The sequence below is a fragment of the Ambystoma mexicanum genome, chromosome 3q (genome assembly GCF_040938575.1).
Source record: "Ambystoma mexicanum isolate Mex_15411 chromosome 3q, UKY_AmexF1_1, whole genome shotgun sequence".
In the NCBI taxonomy this organism is placed as follows: Eukaryota; Metazoa; Chordata; class Amphibia; order Caudata; family Ambystomatidae; genus Ambystoma; species Ambystoma mexicanum.
Window position 1 is genome coordinate 1,171,305,134 of NC_090926.1, and position 18,582 is coordinate 1,171,323,715.

General features: G+C 43.5%; 1 protein-coding gene across 1 annotated transcript in view; it reads right to left on the reverse strand.

Annotated features, from left to right (window-relative positions):
* The window catches only part of DSN1 (DSN1 component of MIS12 kinetochore complex), a 261,194-nt gene that overhangs the window by 146,758 nt on the left and 95,854 nt on the right, over nt 1-18,582 (reverse strand). Inside the window, exons 3-4 of the mRNA XM_069604016.1 lie at nt 17,137-17,210; nt 10,777-10,849 (exon numbers count right to left, since the gene is read on the reverse strand). Coding sequence (XP_069460117.1) covers nt 10,777-10,849; nt 17,137-17,210 — 147 coding nt within the window. The remainder of the gene's footprint in view (nt 1-10,776; nt 10,850-17,136; nt 17,211-18,582) is intronic.

Consider the following 18,582-nt stretch of genomic DNA (forward strand, 5'->3'; position numbering starts at 1 on the left):
TCATCTGAGCCACCTTGTAAAAAGGTTGAGGCTCGTTAACTTGAAGACAGAGGGGCAACCTTAAGGGACCTATCCTCAGAGACTAGAGGCATAACCTAACACTCTGAAGGGCACTTGCGTGCTACACCCATAGCTTCAAATGGGGACCAAGCGCCTAAGCCCAAAAAGCTGGAGGTCACTTCTGTGAAAGTCACCTTCCATTAAGATGACTGAACCCCATGAGATGATTTACACTGTTGACAAAAACCTGAGTGTTTCTGTCAAACCCCAACTCTGGTATAATGCCATTATAGAGGTCACTTATGTGACAACCCTCAGCTGAGGCTGAGATAACTGAACCCTGTTGAAAATCCACATACTGTGGAAGTAGTTCATATCATTTAAAACCTGGAGTCTCATGAAAATCTACATACTGTGGAGGTGATCCAGAGGGTTAACAAGAACTTAGGTGCTCATGTCATAACCGCACGCAGAATGAAGTATTACCATTAACACAAAGGCACCTTCGGTTGGAAGTGGCTGAACCCCCTGAAAACCCACCCTGTGGAAGTGGTTCATAAAATACAAAATCTGGAATCTCCTGAAAACCCAAGTACAGTGGAGGTGATCCAGAAGGTTTTAAGTGTTCTTGGCCAACCCGCAAGGTCGGGGAGAATCCTTGACCCAAAAGGTAGAAATTAATTGATCTCCTTTATTGGTTCAACGTGCCCAGAGGGAAACCCTCATGCTTGAAAAGCTGAATAACCTAGAGTAAGAAAAAGTCAGAACTTTGCTTTTTTACTAGGCCTTCTGTTAAAAAGCCTTTGACTACTGCTCCTACAGGAGAGGTGGATGGGATTGCTGAAAGGGCTATTTCTAGTGACTACTCTAAAACTATGGGATCCTCTAAAGAGGACCATACTAAAAGTCCTAATGTTAGCAGGGCAAACGCTGACAAAGGCAAATCAAAAGCTACAGCACTAGGAAAATGGGAGCCTAAACCATGCTCTACCATTTCACCTCCAGATATAAAATCTGAGACACAACCTGCTCCCGAGGGAGAGGTGGATAGGAATAATGGAGACCTCTCGAAGTCCTTGGGGGACTTATTTCTCCAAGCTGGTATAATACCAGTAAAACTAAGTCAGGGTTTAACTACTCATATAGGATCCTCTAAAGGGGACCCAATTAAAAATCCTAATGTTATGAGGGAAGCCTCTAACAAAGGTAACACCAGATCCAAGAGGAAGTGGGAGCATAAACTATGCTCTGCCACTAAAACTCCAAATAAGAGACCGAGACCGACAATGCTCCAGAGGGTTTAATAGATCAGGAACATGGAGTCCCCTCTAGGTCCTTGGGACCTTTTGCTATAGATCCCATTAAAAAGATTAGTTTAGGGCTGTAACACCTACTCAGGGACTGTTGGATCAGATCCCCTAAACATTTAACAATGCCAAGAAATGCTTGTAGGTCCTATAGTTTATTAAGCAAAATGCATTTTCAAAATAACCTCAGTAAGGGTTTCAAAAAGATTGCTGATGGACGCTACAGTAAGTTTAACTGAACGCAACAAGAGAGCAACCCGGGCGTGGATTAAATGCACCTGTCCCTTTAGTCTTGGGGCAAGTGGGGGCGGGGGTTGTGGGACACGTGTGAAGTTAGATTTTCATTTCTATGCTAAATCTCCCTTGACTGCGAGACCCCCAGCACTTTTTGCTGTACTTGTAAATTCTTTTTCCATGTGCCTGCCTGAGCGAGTGGGAACATTTTTCTCCCACTCACCCTTTCTTTTACTGTTTATGGGTGTCATTTTTCTGACCCTCCATACTGCATGTTTGAATCTATCCTTCCCTATAACGTTTTGGGAATCTACTTTATATTATTGCAGAACACAGCACTTACTGTGCAGTGTTGCTGCTTTCAAGCTTCAAGGCTTCATGAAACACGAACAGCAAAATACACTGAAATACAGATTTGTGCAGGGCTGTGCCAAGGTTACTGAGAAATTAGGGAGGATTTGGACAGCTCGGTGAAGAACACAAGCTAATAATGCCCAAAGCACAAGAAATTTCTCTAAGATTAAAGAACAACCAGCCTTCGAACGCCAGTTGCCAAATAATTCGAAGCTAAACCTTCATAATGAACAGATCGACTAAGTCTCTAGGTCAGAAAAGGAATAAACTTGCACTCAAATTAGCTAAAATCTTAGTAAACGCAGGCTGGAATATTTCAGAACATGGTCCGCTAACCAGGTCATCAGAGGCTGCATGTGGCCACATAAATTAGTAGGTATTTTAGAGGCACCAGGAGTCTGGGGAATTGAGAACGCAATCAATAGTTCAATCAGTAGTCAAAGAAGATCCTGTTTATTCAGACCTTCATCTATTTTCTAAAATACATAAGTGGACCAACTTAAAGTTAAAGGCGTTAGGCTAGTTATTGCTAGCAATAAATTAGGTTTTCAATACCAATGTTTAACCATGAACTGATGTCCTGGCCTACTACGAACGAATCCCAAAAAGAGGCGTGTTTTGAATATGATCTGAAGACGATAATCAAGATAAGACTGGCCAATGAAAATGGAAGAATTGGGAAAGATTGGATTTCTTTGAAGAGGTTTTGTCAATCGTATTTGTGGCGTGGATCGCAATAAAGTATCTGGGAGTGTTTTAATTATTGCAAAAATGATATACGATGCCAACAGATGTTGTATTGTTGAGACTTGGGTTAGTTTGGTCCTGCAACACCATCTAACCGCTCACCGGAGATTTGTACAATGAACTTGCTTTATGTACAACCGTGCACTCGGTTCTTAAGTTATGGGCCTATTTTGGGTTAAGGTGATTAAAGGCCCATCCGCACAGCGGCACCGTTCAAGGCAGAATGCAAAAAGGTTACTCTGACTCATGGCCTATGGATAAGGGTTAGTATATTTTTTAATTGAATAAAAAGCAATTTGCGGCCCTCTCTTCCCCTACTCCCATTGTTGGCTTATGTCTCGATGACCTATCAATTGTCCAAGGTTGGTCAGTTAGATGCCAATCAAAGAAAACCCTCAATGCTATGCTGCCCAGTACATGTTGCATTAACAAATGAAATAGTATAAAGATGACATGCATTCTCCATTATCAATTTAGAGGTGGTCTCAGGTGGAGCCATCAGATACACAATAACCAAGTAGAAGACTAACCGATATACAATGTATACATATAGTCTGTTCCCTTACCCAATACCTAAACCCCTTAGGTTTTTGTAACGAAGATTTTCATATCAATAGGGAGATATTTTCGACTTTTAATCCATTATTTTGCATGAGGAGCGCCGAGAACTTCGAGAATTCTTTGCTTGTATGCTGTCCCTGACGCGTTAATGCACAGAAGGTTCACCATTCTGCTAGATTGCAGGCTTCTTTCATTTTTCACCATTTTTAATGTACTTTGTTAGAGGTACTGAACAATATGAAACCCACCACCTGTGCAGAAAATATTCTACCACCTAGCATTATTCTGCAACATAAAGACATTTTTGCCCCCATTCTCCTGAGAATAGTGAATGCCTCGTTCCAGGAGGGTGTAGTGCCAAAGGAACTTAAGAAGGTCACCATCACCCCTCTTGTCAAAAAAGCCGGCCTGGATCCAAAGGACCCTGCTAACCTGCGCCCAATTACAAATTCCAACTTTGTTCTTAAATTACTGGACAAGGTAGCAACGCAGCAACGACAGAAATTTGTAGAGAATCAGGAAGCCTTGCACCAGCAACAATCTGGCTTCAGAGCATCTCATAGCACTGAAACAGCCATGCTGGACCTACAGAATCAGATGTTGAGCTTGCTTGACAAAAATAAGTTAGGGATGCTGATGCTTCTTGATTTAAGCGCTGCCTTCGATCTGGTAGATCATCAACTCCTCATCAAGGCACTCATTGAGAACGTGGGCTGCTCCGAAGGAGCTATTGACTGGTTATTGTCATTTCTATCGAACCGCCAAGCCAGAGTCCACTGGGGCAGCAACTTTTCTGATCCCTGCGATATCCTCTTCGGAGTGCCCCAAGGGGCCAGTTTGTCACCAATGCTGTTCAACATATACATGCGCACTTTGTGCAGCATACTGGTGAATGCAGGCGTGTCGTTTACGAATTACGCAGATGACACTCTTATTTTGGAACTGGGGGGCAGCCAGCACGCCGCTGACAGCGAAGTGATTGCAAGGGTTTATAAGACAATAGACGATTGGATGCAGGCTAACTGGATGTGCCTGAATGATTCAAAAACCGAACTGATGCTGTTTGGTTCCAGTCGTCAGTTGGCTAATCTAGGGGCAGAGTACAAATCCTTCCAAATTAAGAAAGCCATCATCTCGGTGGCCCCTAAAGTGAAAACCTTGGGCATGATGGTTAACTCTGCGGTAGATTCTCATGCCCAGACCAGCTATCTCCAAAAAAACACGGCTTATTATCTCAGGCTAATGAGATATATCAAGCCCTTCCTAAATGAATGTAACCTGGCGACCATTGCCAGAGCTATTATTTTATCACGGTTCGCCTATGGCAATGCACTGCTGTTAGGGGCCTCGTCTAAGGACTTAGCGAGATGTCAGGTGATCCAGAACAGTGCGGTTAGGCTAGTAAAAAATCTGAAGAAGAAAGATCATGTCACCCCCGATAGGATTTCCCTTCATTGGCTAAGAGTAGAGGAACGTATAAAGTTTAAGGCTCTTTCTTTGGTCCACAAGTGCCTCTATGGTAAAGCACCAGAGTATTTGAAAAACAGCCTAGTCCTCTACACACCCAGGAGAAGACTACGATCGGAAGGAAAGTGCCTCATGGTCGTACCCAATTTCAAGTTGAAATCGGGGTTGGGTAGATCTTTTCTGGTACTGGCACCTAAATTGTGGAACAGCCTTCCCGATTCACTGAGGTCAGAAGCAAACCACCTTGTATTTAGGAAACGGATGAAGACACTCCTCTTCAGATAAGATCTCTAACGCTAGTGGCTGTCAGGTCTTCCATGCCAACTGTTTCGCGTCTCTTTATGCCTGCTTTCTTCTCTTCTATGTTGTAATGTTCAAGCGCCCTGATGCCCTCGGGCTACCGGCGCTTTATAAAAATATATACATACATACATACATACATACATACATACATACATACATACTTGTCCTTACTCAATCCTCCTGGCGTACTCAGTGGGGGAGGTCCTGGTTATTATTTTGTCTTTGGCATGAACCCTTTCGAGTAGCACGGTGAAGCTCCAGCGTGTCTGTGAAGGCAATTAGTGAGGGAGGAGTTTGAAACCCCACTCACCTTTGTCTTCTGGTGTGCCTGAGAGAATCCAGTCCCCACTGGGGCGTTGGCTGTCCTGAATAGACAGCCACCCGCCCCCATCTCTAAACTGCACGGAGAGTTTGCAGAGGTTGTGTGTGGGTTTCTGTTTATCTGGCCTGGATCTTGGAGTTGAAGACAAAGTCAACCACTGGAACTGAAGATCCGATGAAAAAGAAGAAGAGGAAAAGACTGCTGTAGCTACTTCCAGTGACCAGCATAAAAGTGTATGGTAATAATGGTAAAAACCTGCTGCGTAACCGCTGCCTGTGCTGACCACTTCATTGAAGCGGCATAGGAGTCCCAAAGACGACGGCTCCGACCCGGATACTGTTGTGGCTCTTCAGTCTTGAGACAACCTGCATTTCGAGCCATCCCACGATGATCTGTGTCCTTCCTGGGCAGCAAAATGCTAATACCGTGGAACCTCACACCCGAGTGCTGTGCAACGTCTTCCAAAGAATGAACTTTGGTTGACTCTTGCTGGAAATGCATTGAAACGATTCCACTTCTTGAAGTTCCCTCACCAGAGTGCAGGACAGTGATAGCGAGGAGATTTTGACCAGCGACGACCGTCCTACAACTGGTACCTTGAAGACGGCACCAAAACCACAGAGCTGCAAGACGCACAGAAGAATCCTTTGCTGGGAGCCTTTTCTGTCGACTGCTGCTGCAAGTTCCTATTTGTTCTTTCATCCCCACGACCAAGAATCCCGAGACCGGATCCTGTGCTGCTGCATCGTGAAGGCGTCTGTCTGCAAGCTCTTCTTCACTGCTGAGGTACTTTGAGGCTTAGGGTAATACTTGCCCAATGTCTTGTGTCGCTGCTGAGTGGGGGAGTCATGTCTTTGGGAGTCCCCACATACCAATTCACCCAGGCCCAACACTAGCATGCAACTAGGGAGCCTTCTATGAAGTCCCTGAATACTTTTTACCAACTCTAAAGTCTGTACTTGTTGGACGAGAAATCCTCTGGAACTCTGACTTTCCTGCATCTAAGCCTTACCCTGACCAGTCTATTGTTGGCCACCGGACCACCAGTGTCTCCCTTCTGCCTCGGATCACTCATGCCTTAGACTAAGGAAGGACTATAAAGTACTGCAAAGTACTAGGACAAGCACCTGCAACTTCAAAAGTGTTAAAAAAAAAACTTGGATGCATATTGGACACAGACTTATCCCTCACCCAACGCACCACCTCTGTATCCAAAAACTGCTTCTACCATCCAAGGATTCTCAGGCATATTGTCCCTTACCTCACCTATCCCCACTGAGTATCCGCCATCAACTACATTATCCTGTCCTGCCTGGACTACGCAAATTGCCTCTAGCTAGGCGCTCCAGCATTTCAACTAAGGAAACTCCAAATAATCCAAAACGCGGCAGCATGCCTGCTCATTAACCTACCCCTCAGAGAACCCATCAGCCCCACACTAAAAGTCCTCCATTGGCTCCCGATTAGTCGACGCACTACCTTTAATGCCATATGCATCACCCACAACACCGGCCCGGAATTCCTTCAAGACAAAATCCTCCCATACCAGCCCTCAAGGAACCTCCGATCTGGCACAGCATATTGTTTAGTAGTCAAACCCCACAACTACTCCAGGCTGGGTGGGTCTTCGTTCTCCGTCCAAGTGCCAATTATCTGGAACTCCCTACCCCTACACATTTGCAACGAAGAAAAATACCTGAAATTCAGAAAGGCCCTAAAAACCTGGTTCTTCCCAACTCCCCCCTGAACTCCTCCCCCTCTCTAAACTACACTGCTGAACCCAACATCCCTATACACCACTCACAGAATTGATGCCAGCCGCATTCGCAGCGGCTCACCTAGACATACTGTTGCCCCATGAACAACATCACTCCCACCCTATAAATACGGCATTAAAGCCAGTGGCAAATCGCTGAGGCGCTCCACAATTAACTTTACACCTCCCAACTACAACACGAACAATAACAGCATTAGTATCGGCTCCCCTGACAAACTATCACCACAAGTGCAACACCCCTACCGGTCAAATACACCAGTGTAGCCAGCAGATTTTGCTGTGGCACACTGCAATAAACCTCACCCACCCTCGCCACCCAGACTTCGCACCAGAGAGACAACGAATAATGAGACCATGCCGTTCACAATGGACAAAGGATGCTGCAGCTGAACTACATCAAAGCATACGGTAAGTATACCTTTTAATCACGTCTGTTGACACAGGCTGCAGGCACGGCCACACATCCATGCACTGTAGAATGAAGCTATGGCTAAGCCCATCCGGTCTAGCAGGGCACGTAGACGTCCTGTCACGATCCTCGCCCAAAACCCCCTCCAGCAAACCCATTGGCCAGGTGGAGTCAGGACTTGGGCCTCTAGAGCCTGGCATCCTCTTCAAAAGCCCTCACGGGACCAGTCCTGGCGCTTATGGCGCCAGGCTCATACACCATGAATAACAATGTGTTTGGGAACTACTTTATTGTATTGTCAGCCAACATGGAGGCATCCACATAGCTTGGTTCCCAAGAACCAAGCTATGCCGTCTAGTGTTTTGGGTGTGGTAGCCTAGGGACTACTTTACCTGGACTATTTTGTTGGGGCTATTTAAACCACACCCGAGCAAGACAACACGCTTCGCGTTACTTTGCAGCTTGCAACGTGACGCTCACCGTGTCCAGCTATTCCCCCCGAACCTCGGAGAAGCAGAACCTGCAAGGAGACAAAAGGAACATCATTAGCAGCAGCATCTTACCTGCAGTCTTCATCTTTAAACACTCGCAGCTACTGAGAACAGCTTCCTCGAATCTGCACGCCTCCCGACAGAACGACCTGAAAGAGGAAGATAGAGGCAACATTAAAGAAAGCAGTAGAGATATTTACAAATTACAAACTGCTTAAAAGGCTTACCTGGCTGGTCGCCTCGCGGCTGCACCCACTCCGGATATTCCACTCGCGTTGAAGAACACCGCGACCTACAAGGAAGGAAAACACAGGTTAGCAAAGGCAAGACTTTGCAGCACTGCGCATAGCGCTTGCTTACCGCATCATAGCACTCTTAATGCGGCATCATTTACCAGCGGTGCTCAACCAAGACAGCGCGCCGCGCTGAAGCTCTGCATACCTAAGGTAGAAAAAAGAGACATTTTAAACAAAGAAAGGCATGCAGGATAGCAACAAAACTAAAGAACAGCAATAAGACCTACCTGAACAATATCAAACGGGCCGGCGTCAGTGAAGTAACTGGACTGCACTCGCCCATGAAAGACAACGCGCCCCTGCAAAGAAGGCTGCACGGAGAGCACGCCTAATTCTACCACAAGGCAGAACCTTCCCGCAGACCACATCAGGGAAAAGCTGAGAAGCATGCCAGCGAGTAACCCGGCTGGGTGGCGTCCCTGTGGATACTAGGTGAGCGGAACACATCCACACTGATGATGTACCTCAAGACCTCTGCCACTAGCATACAACCAACAAAAAGAAATTGCGGTATAACTGGCCACACATCAAATCTTCAACAATAGCAGTCTATCACATCGCACCAACAGTGCCCACCCACGTGCCTAATTTCTGGGTTGCTTAGTGGAGCCTAGCCAGCCACCCAAGTCCTAAGCCGTCAAAAATGCCCACAAGCCTCTCTTAATCTAAAACTCTTAGCGCCTCCACCACATTGACTACAGTCACAGAGGGCGTTGCAACCACAAAGTGCATTGAGGCCATACAAATGGGTAAAGAGCGCTATATGAATAACCAAATACAATACAATACTTACTAGCTAAAGAGGTTAGTGTTGTAACTATCTCTGAAATAGCATATATTACAAAAGTGTCACACATTTCTTACCTGTGAATTGCTTACTGCCATTCTGAAAAGTATACAGTTATTTACGTACCTTTGAACTGTGTTCCACTATTCTAGAAAGTTACAAAGTTGTTAATACTTTATTATTCCTGAAAGGGAATAACTATAAAGGTTTGCCACTAGGGTTGTACACACCTTGAATAGCATATTGCCATTCTAAATGTGTACAATTGGGGTTTGCTTACCTTGAACTGTTTACTGCCTTTCTGAGAAGTCTGATAGAGTTCTTGCTTACCTTAGAATTTTGTTCCACTTCTGAAAAGTAATGCTGGTGTTACTGGGTCATTCCTGAGAGAAGAATAAGTTACACATGTTGCAAAGTGCTTACCTATTAATTTAGCCGTGTCAGTGTATTATTCCTGAAACAGAATAACTTATACAAGTGGCCAGGTACTTACTTGTAACAGGGTTGGTTTATCTATAGTATTCGTGATACAGAATAACTAACATATCTTATTAGGCTCTGCTTATCTTGGATTACATACGGTCATTCTATAAGTCTACTAATGTGGTTTTACTGCACATGAATAGCTTAATGACATTCTAAATGTGTATCACTAGGTTTTACTCACCTTGAACTGCATATTGCTATTCTAAATAAGGTTTATACTTTGGTTTGCATAACATAAGTATAGTGTTGGTGTCTTAGAATTGTGTTTATGATAAGTGTTTACTTTTCTAAAGAATTCCCTTTGTGTATATATACAATACAACATTATTTTTACAATACATAAGTGCATCAGTGTTTCTTTGAACCATATGTATGCTACAGGTTCTTTGTACCCATCTTCAGCCCTCTCTCCCTCCTAAGATAAGCCAGACTTCTCTGCCCACACTTCGGTTTGCTGCAGAACAGGTCTATACAAAAAACGGTCCTAAGAGGAGTTGGTCGAGGCGCATGTGAATTTAAAACAAACAAGCTGAAAAAATATTGTCACAGTAAATAATGTATTGCTTTTCAGCATGTGAATGCTGTGGTGGCTAAAATGGCAAGCAGCAGGAAAGAAGTATTACAGCATTGCGTTAATAGAGTAGACAGAAGTAGCAACAATTGTTTTTAACATATTAAATTGATATTTTAGGTGCAATGTTTTAAGTACGCTTAAATATTGCTAGGTCTGTATGGTTTGGTTAAACTAAAGGTGAATGTTAGATTGAAAATGGAAACATGTGTATGTAGCACTTCATGACACATGGCTCCTGCTCTGAAAGTTAAAGGTAGCCTTAGCCAATTTAAAGGCACTTAATTTGTCGGATGCTGAAGAATGCCTGGCTGGAGCGATACCTTAACTAAAGCAGGCTTTTTACCAGCTGCTTTTTTACCCCTAAACCTCTTATCTATATGCTTCCAAAGTTATATTGAAGAATGGAAATGTGCAAATTCTGAAATGAGATCATCTGTCACTAGCATATAGGTTTTCTCCACATTGAACAGTAAACTCATGAGACAGAAAATGTTTTGCCAAAGAGATGATCAGTATATATGTTCTACGACACGACTCTGATCAAATCGAAAATATGCTCTGTTCCCCAAATGCGAGGCACAGCACTAATCGACTCGATTCATGTTATAGCAGGTCCTCGCAACACTGCTCAGTCATATGATAAAAAACGTGTACAACTCACCTTTTGCTTTAAAGGCCTGTAGATTGAAGCCATCCGTGAGCTTTAACGAGTCCTCTAGCTTTTGAACGGACAACTAAAACCAGAGAGAAAAGCACATTTTATTGAAACAAGTTTCAGAAGAGATGAGGAATAGAGTGTCAGTGAAGAGATGAGGAATAGAGGGTCAGTGAAGACGTGGGCTCGGTGAACATTCATCATTAATATTGCGAGCTGTAGGAGAGACATTATCTCATAAGAATAAAGCATCAGGGGAAGATTCACTATGCTTTAAGAGCAGTCCTTTGCCACTTGTAACTGAGAAAAATAGGGGATACACATGCAAAGGATTCAGCTGACTGGCAAAACATTTAAATGAAAGTAGACTTCAAAAAGGGAATTTTGTTTATGCATGTTATGTTACTACACTGTTGCACTGTGCTGAGTCACCAACATATTAGTTTCAAAGCGCTGGATCCTTCGCCCAGGCGGTTAAGAACAATCATGTGAAAATCATAAAGGCTGCCCATGTTCAGTCTTGGGGCGCTGTGAGATCACATCAAGTTGCAGTTATTATGAAAGGTAAATGATTTGTGTTGTGTTCAGAACAACTGGATGAATTAGTCAACTGATTCCTTTGTCAAATAGGTTTGCATTTGGGGACATCAACATAGAGGGTCTATTCAATGGAGATTACTTGCTTGATCAAACTGAATTCAACTACAGTTATCTAAGTGGCACTTCCAACAACTTATAAAACTATGAAACAGAATAATATGCATTTATTTCATTTCTCACGATAATTAGTGCTTACATAGCCAGAAGGCTTAATTGGATCGCTTTTGTGAGTATGGAGATAGGAGGTTTGGTTACGGATGTAAGGAGACAGTGAACTTTCGTTAGATCGGAACAAGAGTAGGAGTTCAAACCATCCTTGTCTGTACTGCCTGAAAAGTTAGCTCTAGCCAAAGAGGAAAGGGAGGGGAGTTCTATAGGGTTGAACCTTGTGCATGAAAAGCTACCCCCAAACTATCTGCATCTCAGTGAGTGGGGCGACTGCCCATTTGAGAGGTCAAGTGGAGGACACGGGTCAAGTTGTAGGGGCGTGGCAATTTCACTAGAAAGTCTGCAACACGAACATGGAGAGCTTTGTGAATAAAAATAAACCTGATGCATAGAAGATTTGCAATTAATCATAGACATTGGCTACGCTTTGGCTGACCAACCATGTCGTTCCTTTTTAGCCCGTATGCATTATTGCAGAAGAGGACCTGCTGTCACCAATTGGAATATCCATTGCGAACTGCTGGGCCACATCCCCGAGCTGCAGAAATGTGTGGTAGGTCAGACAGAGGAGGCAGATTCAGGCATAGTTCAACACTGCTTTATTGAGTAAATTATAGAAAATCTGTTCTAGTCCCTACTTCAAAGATGAATTTGCTGTGCTATAAAATAACAAAGCTGCTAGTCAGGATATCTCAAACTAAAATCAGTCCTCCACCCTAAACCTAAGCTAACCTAAGTAGTTTCCATCCTGATTCTATGGACTTTCTTTCGTGATGGTAACATAATCTTGGTCTTGTCCAGGTTAATAGCCAATTCATGCTGTTGCCAATTCATTGAGTAAGGTCGTCATACCCACTAAAGTACAGTCTCAGATGACCAAATCATTGGCATATGACATAGCCACTGCTGGCACCAGACCAATCTTAGGGGTGGCAGTTGGCTTTTGCAAGTAGACACCTGATAGGGTCAGATATATATAGATTGAACAACAGGGGAGCCAACGCACAACCTTCCTCGACTCCCCTGTTGGCTCTAATCAATGGTGTCACGATCCCCACTATCCAACCCAACACAGGCCAGATTGTTACTGTGTAGGTGCATTAGTATATGCAGCAACCATATTGGGCACCCCAACTCGCAGAGTTTGGCCCAAAGAGTCTTCCTATTTACTTGGTCGAACGCAGATTTAAAATCCACCAAGGCCACATACAGTGTAGCTGAACTATTTCACTGGGTGGATTGAATAAGGAAATCTAATGCTCGAATATTATGGGTAGTTCCTGACCCTGGGCGGAATCCTGTCGGAAACAGGTTTAGGATGTTATTTTCAACAACACATTTCAGTAGTTCTTTTATGACCATTGTAGCAAACAATTTACCGGTGACATCCAACATGGACAGCAGCCTGCAGTTGTTAACATCCAATCGCTCTCAACACGAAACACGAGGTCGGAATCGCCCGCTCACTGCAGACCCGGACAAACAGAATATACATGAGATGTGCCCAGTTCTCGGGGTCCCCTTTTAAGATCACATTAGCTAGGCCATTAGGCCATGGTGCTCTAGATTTCTTTCATTTATTTATAGGTAGTACAAGGGCCTTCCTGTTAATTTCCCAGGGCCATATCAGGTCAACCCTTGGATATACCCATGTAGCCAGGGGGGTCATAGTATGTTGTGCTAATGTGGGTGGACCAAATCCCTCCAGATATCAGATTAACACAGTTCTCATCCTTTTCGCCCCTGGCCTTAGCCAATCATTTCCACATAAGCGCCAGAATCGTGTCTCGCATAAAGCTGGACAAACTGCTCCCATTTCATTCTTTTAATTGCTTCTTTGTGGTTTTTTTAACCAAGATCGACATTCATTTTTAATTTGCGCAATTTGGATCACACAATTCCCAGTTGCCAATTCCGGGTAGATAGCAACCCAAGACGGCGAGTAACCCTGCGCATAATGTGCTTCGATCCCGGATCTTTATGTCAAAGACTTGATTAGTTTTGGTATTAGTGACCACCATAGGTGCTCTATTACAGCCCCCCTCTTCATGAGCAACCATTGAGAGCCATGCCTTAATTTCATTGGCATGTTTGCTCATTAAACCTTTCCAGTCAAAATACCCTTGTTTAAAAACCGTTGCACACAGTTTACCAATTTTCGCCTCTGTCCAGCTAAGTCGGTTCCCTGCATGATTTGGCTCAACATTGCCACACTTGGGGGTATTGATTTCACCGGCAGACACCTTTAAGCAAAGCATCAACATGGTATGATTGCTAAATATATTAGGAATTTGACCAATTCCAATAGGAAGTTGTTACCCCACAAAATATTACAGTGTCGCCTTTTCCCCCCAGCTGACCAGGTTGAACAGCCTGGACAGTCCCCGTGTTCAACCATTTAGCAAAAATACATTCCAAATCTTCACGTAACTAAACCACTGCCTCCCTCTGGCATGCAAGGTTTCATGTGGCATAGAACTTGATTTGGACACATTCTCAAAAGCCGGCCCCTCCGATCTGACCACGCATCTCGCATCCAGTCTCCACACAATATTAGTATTCCAACTCGGAATCTTACTACTTCAATGATTCTGCTTAGATATAAGGAGGACTCTTTGCAGCCATTCCCAGCCCTTGAGGTCATCAAATGTGACTCCTGGATCAAGTGCTGCATTTACAATGGAGGCTTTCCCAGCAAGTTGTGGACCCTTGTATTGGGGGAAACACACTGGAGCTATATCTATAGGCTCCTTTTTGTCCAACTCAAATCCCAAACAATTCAGAAATGCCTGGCGATGTCAAATCATAAAGGCTGTTTCGGGCAGACAACAGTGGATCCCGGTGGTCCTGTCCGCTGAAGAAGTAAGACGTTCAATGAAATCAAAATCACCGGAGTTCAAAAGTCTCAAGGAGGGGACTTTACAAAGTAGAACCATTTAGGGTCGACCTATTCAGGTTCAGACTACCCTTCGTGACTGTCGCTGGCCCAATGGTTAAAACTTTGGGTCACGTACCCTGACCTCCTGTTCTTCAACAGGGGGGTTCACTCAATGTCTCAGAATTCTGGGAGATTTCCTTTTCTTCTTGGATTACCACTGGCATTGAAAACCTTTTATGCTGTTCAGACGGCCGGCAACTAGGCATTGGAGGCACTATGGTAATTGTCTGTTGTGGAACATTTCCGTTCATCAACCAACTGGTCAGACTACCAGCACCTGGAGCAAATCTTTTGCGGGGAACCGTTTCCTTGCCTTTTTAATGTTTTTAGGAATGTCTGCTCTCACCGTAGAATTAAGGGCCTGGGATTCAATGACAACCACCTGTGCATTCTAGACCTTTTTTGCCTTAGCTGCCAAAGTCTGAAGACGCTTGTTCCACCAAAGCCGCCAACTGGTAAGTAAGCTAGTTTGCAAAACTTGACTCACTTCATTCTTTTCATTTGCACTTTTTGAATCCATTTGTGCAATGACAGAACATTGTTGTACAATGACTTTGGAAGCTTCAGTGGAGGATGTTGGATTACAGGGAGACTTCTTATTTGAACCAATCAGGTCCAAGAGTAGAGTCATCATGGTCCCTTGATTTTTAAGATCTTCATGGATTGTGCACACAAAGTTTCAGCAAAGTTTTTACAGCAAATTGTAAGACCCCTAGGCTGAGTTCACTACAAGGGTCATCTTCCAAGATGGCTTGCGGACTAGAAATGTCACTAGCTGGTGATGGTACAAAGTCAACGTTTGATTCATAAATCATTTTGGGGCTTCCAGATAGTCTCTCTTGGAGGGGTTTTACATTAAAACTCTATATGTCCTCATCACAACCACCCTCGCTCAAAGCCACTTGACACCCAGTGTTTGTAGCTTCCATTTCCCCTGCAGGTATGTTTGAGGGCACTACATCCTTCGCAGGTAAATTGTCTTAGCTTCCGTGATGGGCATAGCACAACTTGAGAAGTGATTTCTTGTTGATTTCATGTATTGAAAAACTTGGCTCTCCTGCCAGAGGGCCGCATCCTACTCAACAATAGACACGTTCAGTGGCTTTTTCAACCCTCCAGACTTGGAAGGGAAGTAAACATTAATTGTGCCCCTCAGCTCACATTGGGTCGCTACTACATAGCCAAGATGAATGGCATTACCGACCAGATTTACTGCAAGCGGGCGGTCCCTTTTCTAGCGGTGTTCGGGTGGCAGTGTGCTTTCCCAGATCTTAGGCCATAAACCTTAGAGAGTTGTGTGTAATAGCAGGTGTGGAGTGCCCGTGGGCTTTAGCCGGCATTTCCAACAGCTCCAACAGGTTTATATGTTTAAATTGCGGCTCAGCAAATCTCACCTTATTCTTACTTCATTATGAAGGATGAAGGAGGGAGGGGGAGAGAAAGATGGTCTACCGTCCCCACCAGCAAGCTCCAACAGACCACTTTCACGATCCACTTCCGCGCTGCACTCTGTGCTGCGGTTAATATGGTTGCTGCTGCTTGTATCTCCTCCCAAATCCAAGGCTACTGCCAAAAGACTGCAGAGAGACTCACCATATCACCACCAACAGAAAAACTTTGCAATCCACTTCCGCCTTAGAACACTTATGAAATTGCCAATTAAGAGAACAAGCTTTGGCCAAGACTATAGGACAGGATTTGCAAATATACATGTTAAGCAAAACGTTTGAATAAAATCAGATTCTTAACATTTGAAAAGTCAAACCTACTGCCTTGATATAATGGCGGTGAAGAAAAGGTTCATAACGGGTTAGATACAGGGCTCTGAATCCATTAAGGGTGCATTCTTTAACCACACTAACATTGAAAGCAGAAGACAGTGCCAATAATAATAATGATCAAAATAAAAGTAAGTGTGGTGCGGTACAAATATGGGAAACATCAATGTATTAAGCAGCAAGGAAAGACAGCTTTTAAAATCAGCATTCAACAACTCTCGCTCAATTTAAATTTACACCTGACCCCGAGGTACCAGCAACTCAGGAAAAATGCAACAGAAGCAGGACATTTTTTATTGATAAAAATAAATCAGAGAGACCATCAAATCCATCTCACAGCATTAGCATCGCCTGCACCTCAGCACGCATACTGCCCCTCTGGACCGAATTCTCTCCTCTTTTTTCCACGGATCTCCTGAAAATGATTGCCTTCCTCAAACCTACTTCTTACTCCGACGATATAATTCCGGCCTCTATCATTAAACAATTGACAGGCCCAGAGCTCAATGCGCTCCTCAGCATCATCAATGCCTCCCTCGCAGAAGGATAATTTTAAAGAATATTTATTCAGTAACATTGGTCAAAAGTAAAACTACTAGCCGCATGGTGAAGTAACTTATCAAACTGCCCCACAAAGCCAAAAAAGTGGCCCACACTAGCATTTTGCGTTTTCAGTTTGGGATTTCCCTATTGGCCAGTCCGAGCCTGTATATGGCCAGTGGGCACCATTGTGTTATACTACCATACGCACGAGTGGCAGTCATAGCCCCTCGAATACAATCCACAACACACACACAATAAAAAACGCAAAAGGTGACAATAGTTATAGAATGCATTTAAAGGCTTGGATTGGGTGTGGTTGAGCAATGCTCAGATTATTACCTGAAAACATGACTGTAGAAGTCGAGACAGTCTTTCTGTTTCTGGCAAGTCCAAGCTGATCGATTTACTCAGAGCTACAAATCAAAAAGACATTGGAGCTTTTAGAGGGTTTGTCTGTAAATAGATCCACTTAAGTGAAGAAAGCTGTAGTTAGTGTCAATGTATCCATTTTCTATGCAATCCAACATATTCTGTGCTAACGAAAATTTCAAAGAAAATGTACTGAAAAAAAACACAATGAACAGTGACAGTTCAAGTGCAGTCTGAGCTTCTGAAATGTTCTAACAGTTTTTAAATTAAATACATAAACTTATTTCTGTATATGTTGTTTTTCAATTTTGATTGCCATATCAGAATCAAGTGATGTGATTCTTATCACTCCTACCCCACCGAGCCTTTCCTCCACGTCTAGTGGAGTGTCCAAGACCCCTCCAGCAGGGACTGTGGTGGGAATAAGAGTAGGGAAAAGCATATACCCATCACTGTGCAGCAATAGAGAGCCGGCAATAAACCCCCTCAGAGGGTGGCCGTTTCTCGTCTGCAGAGGAGTGGCTTACTGATGCCACATATTTTTTTATTGATGGTTCACTGCTCATACCTTCCAGTAACTCTTGGTATGTGTATTAAAGACATGCACCATTTATAACATAGCAATACACAGTATTTCAAATAGATGCCCCACTCACAAGTTCATGTTCAAATGCTGACTAAAATTCTCAGTAATGAACACTCAATGAATGCTTCTTACACTCATGTATAATGTAAATCATTTTATTATGAGAAAGAAACATTGCTACCATTATAGTCACTAAACATACACACTTAATATGCAAACAGTAATTAATGAGTAAGCATCCATCATTGTTAGGGCCTCTATATCTACTCGAGATCAACCAACCCTCTTGCATACTAGCCACTTCAAATGCAATTGCCGGACTCATCAGACCTCACTACGCAACCTCATAGATCTGCCCTCAATATTTAGTACCTCTGCTCTTTGCCAAATGTGATATTAAAGATGGGTAAAACACAATTCATAATCACTACTTCTTAGAGGGCAGAAGGTAGAGCGATGAATGGAGGCAGGAGCCCAGAAGCCTGTGGTCTTCACAATCCGAATAAAATCCAAAAAATATCAAACAATCACCTATCAAATCACCATTGTCTCTTGTCAAAAAGCAGCAAAAATAGGAAAAGAAATGCTTCAGGAAGTCAATGTCAATTTCGATCAAACACGGTGCTAGCATCAGCCAATTGAGAATAAGATCTGTCCATAGGTGGTGAGCTGTTTTGTCTTGGTCAAACATTTAGAAATACTCCCCGTACAGCTCAATCAAAAACAAATAGTTCATATTAAAAGCAAAGGGATAAAGTCCTCTTGCTTCTCAAAAAGCCATGAAATTCAGTTTGAGGCTTTTAAAAAGGACAGGCAGAAAAAAGATGGAG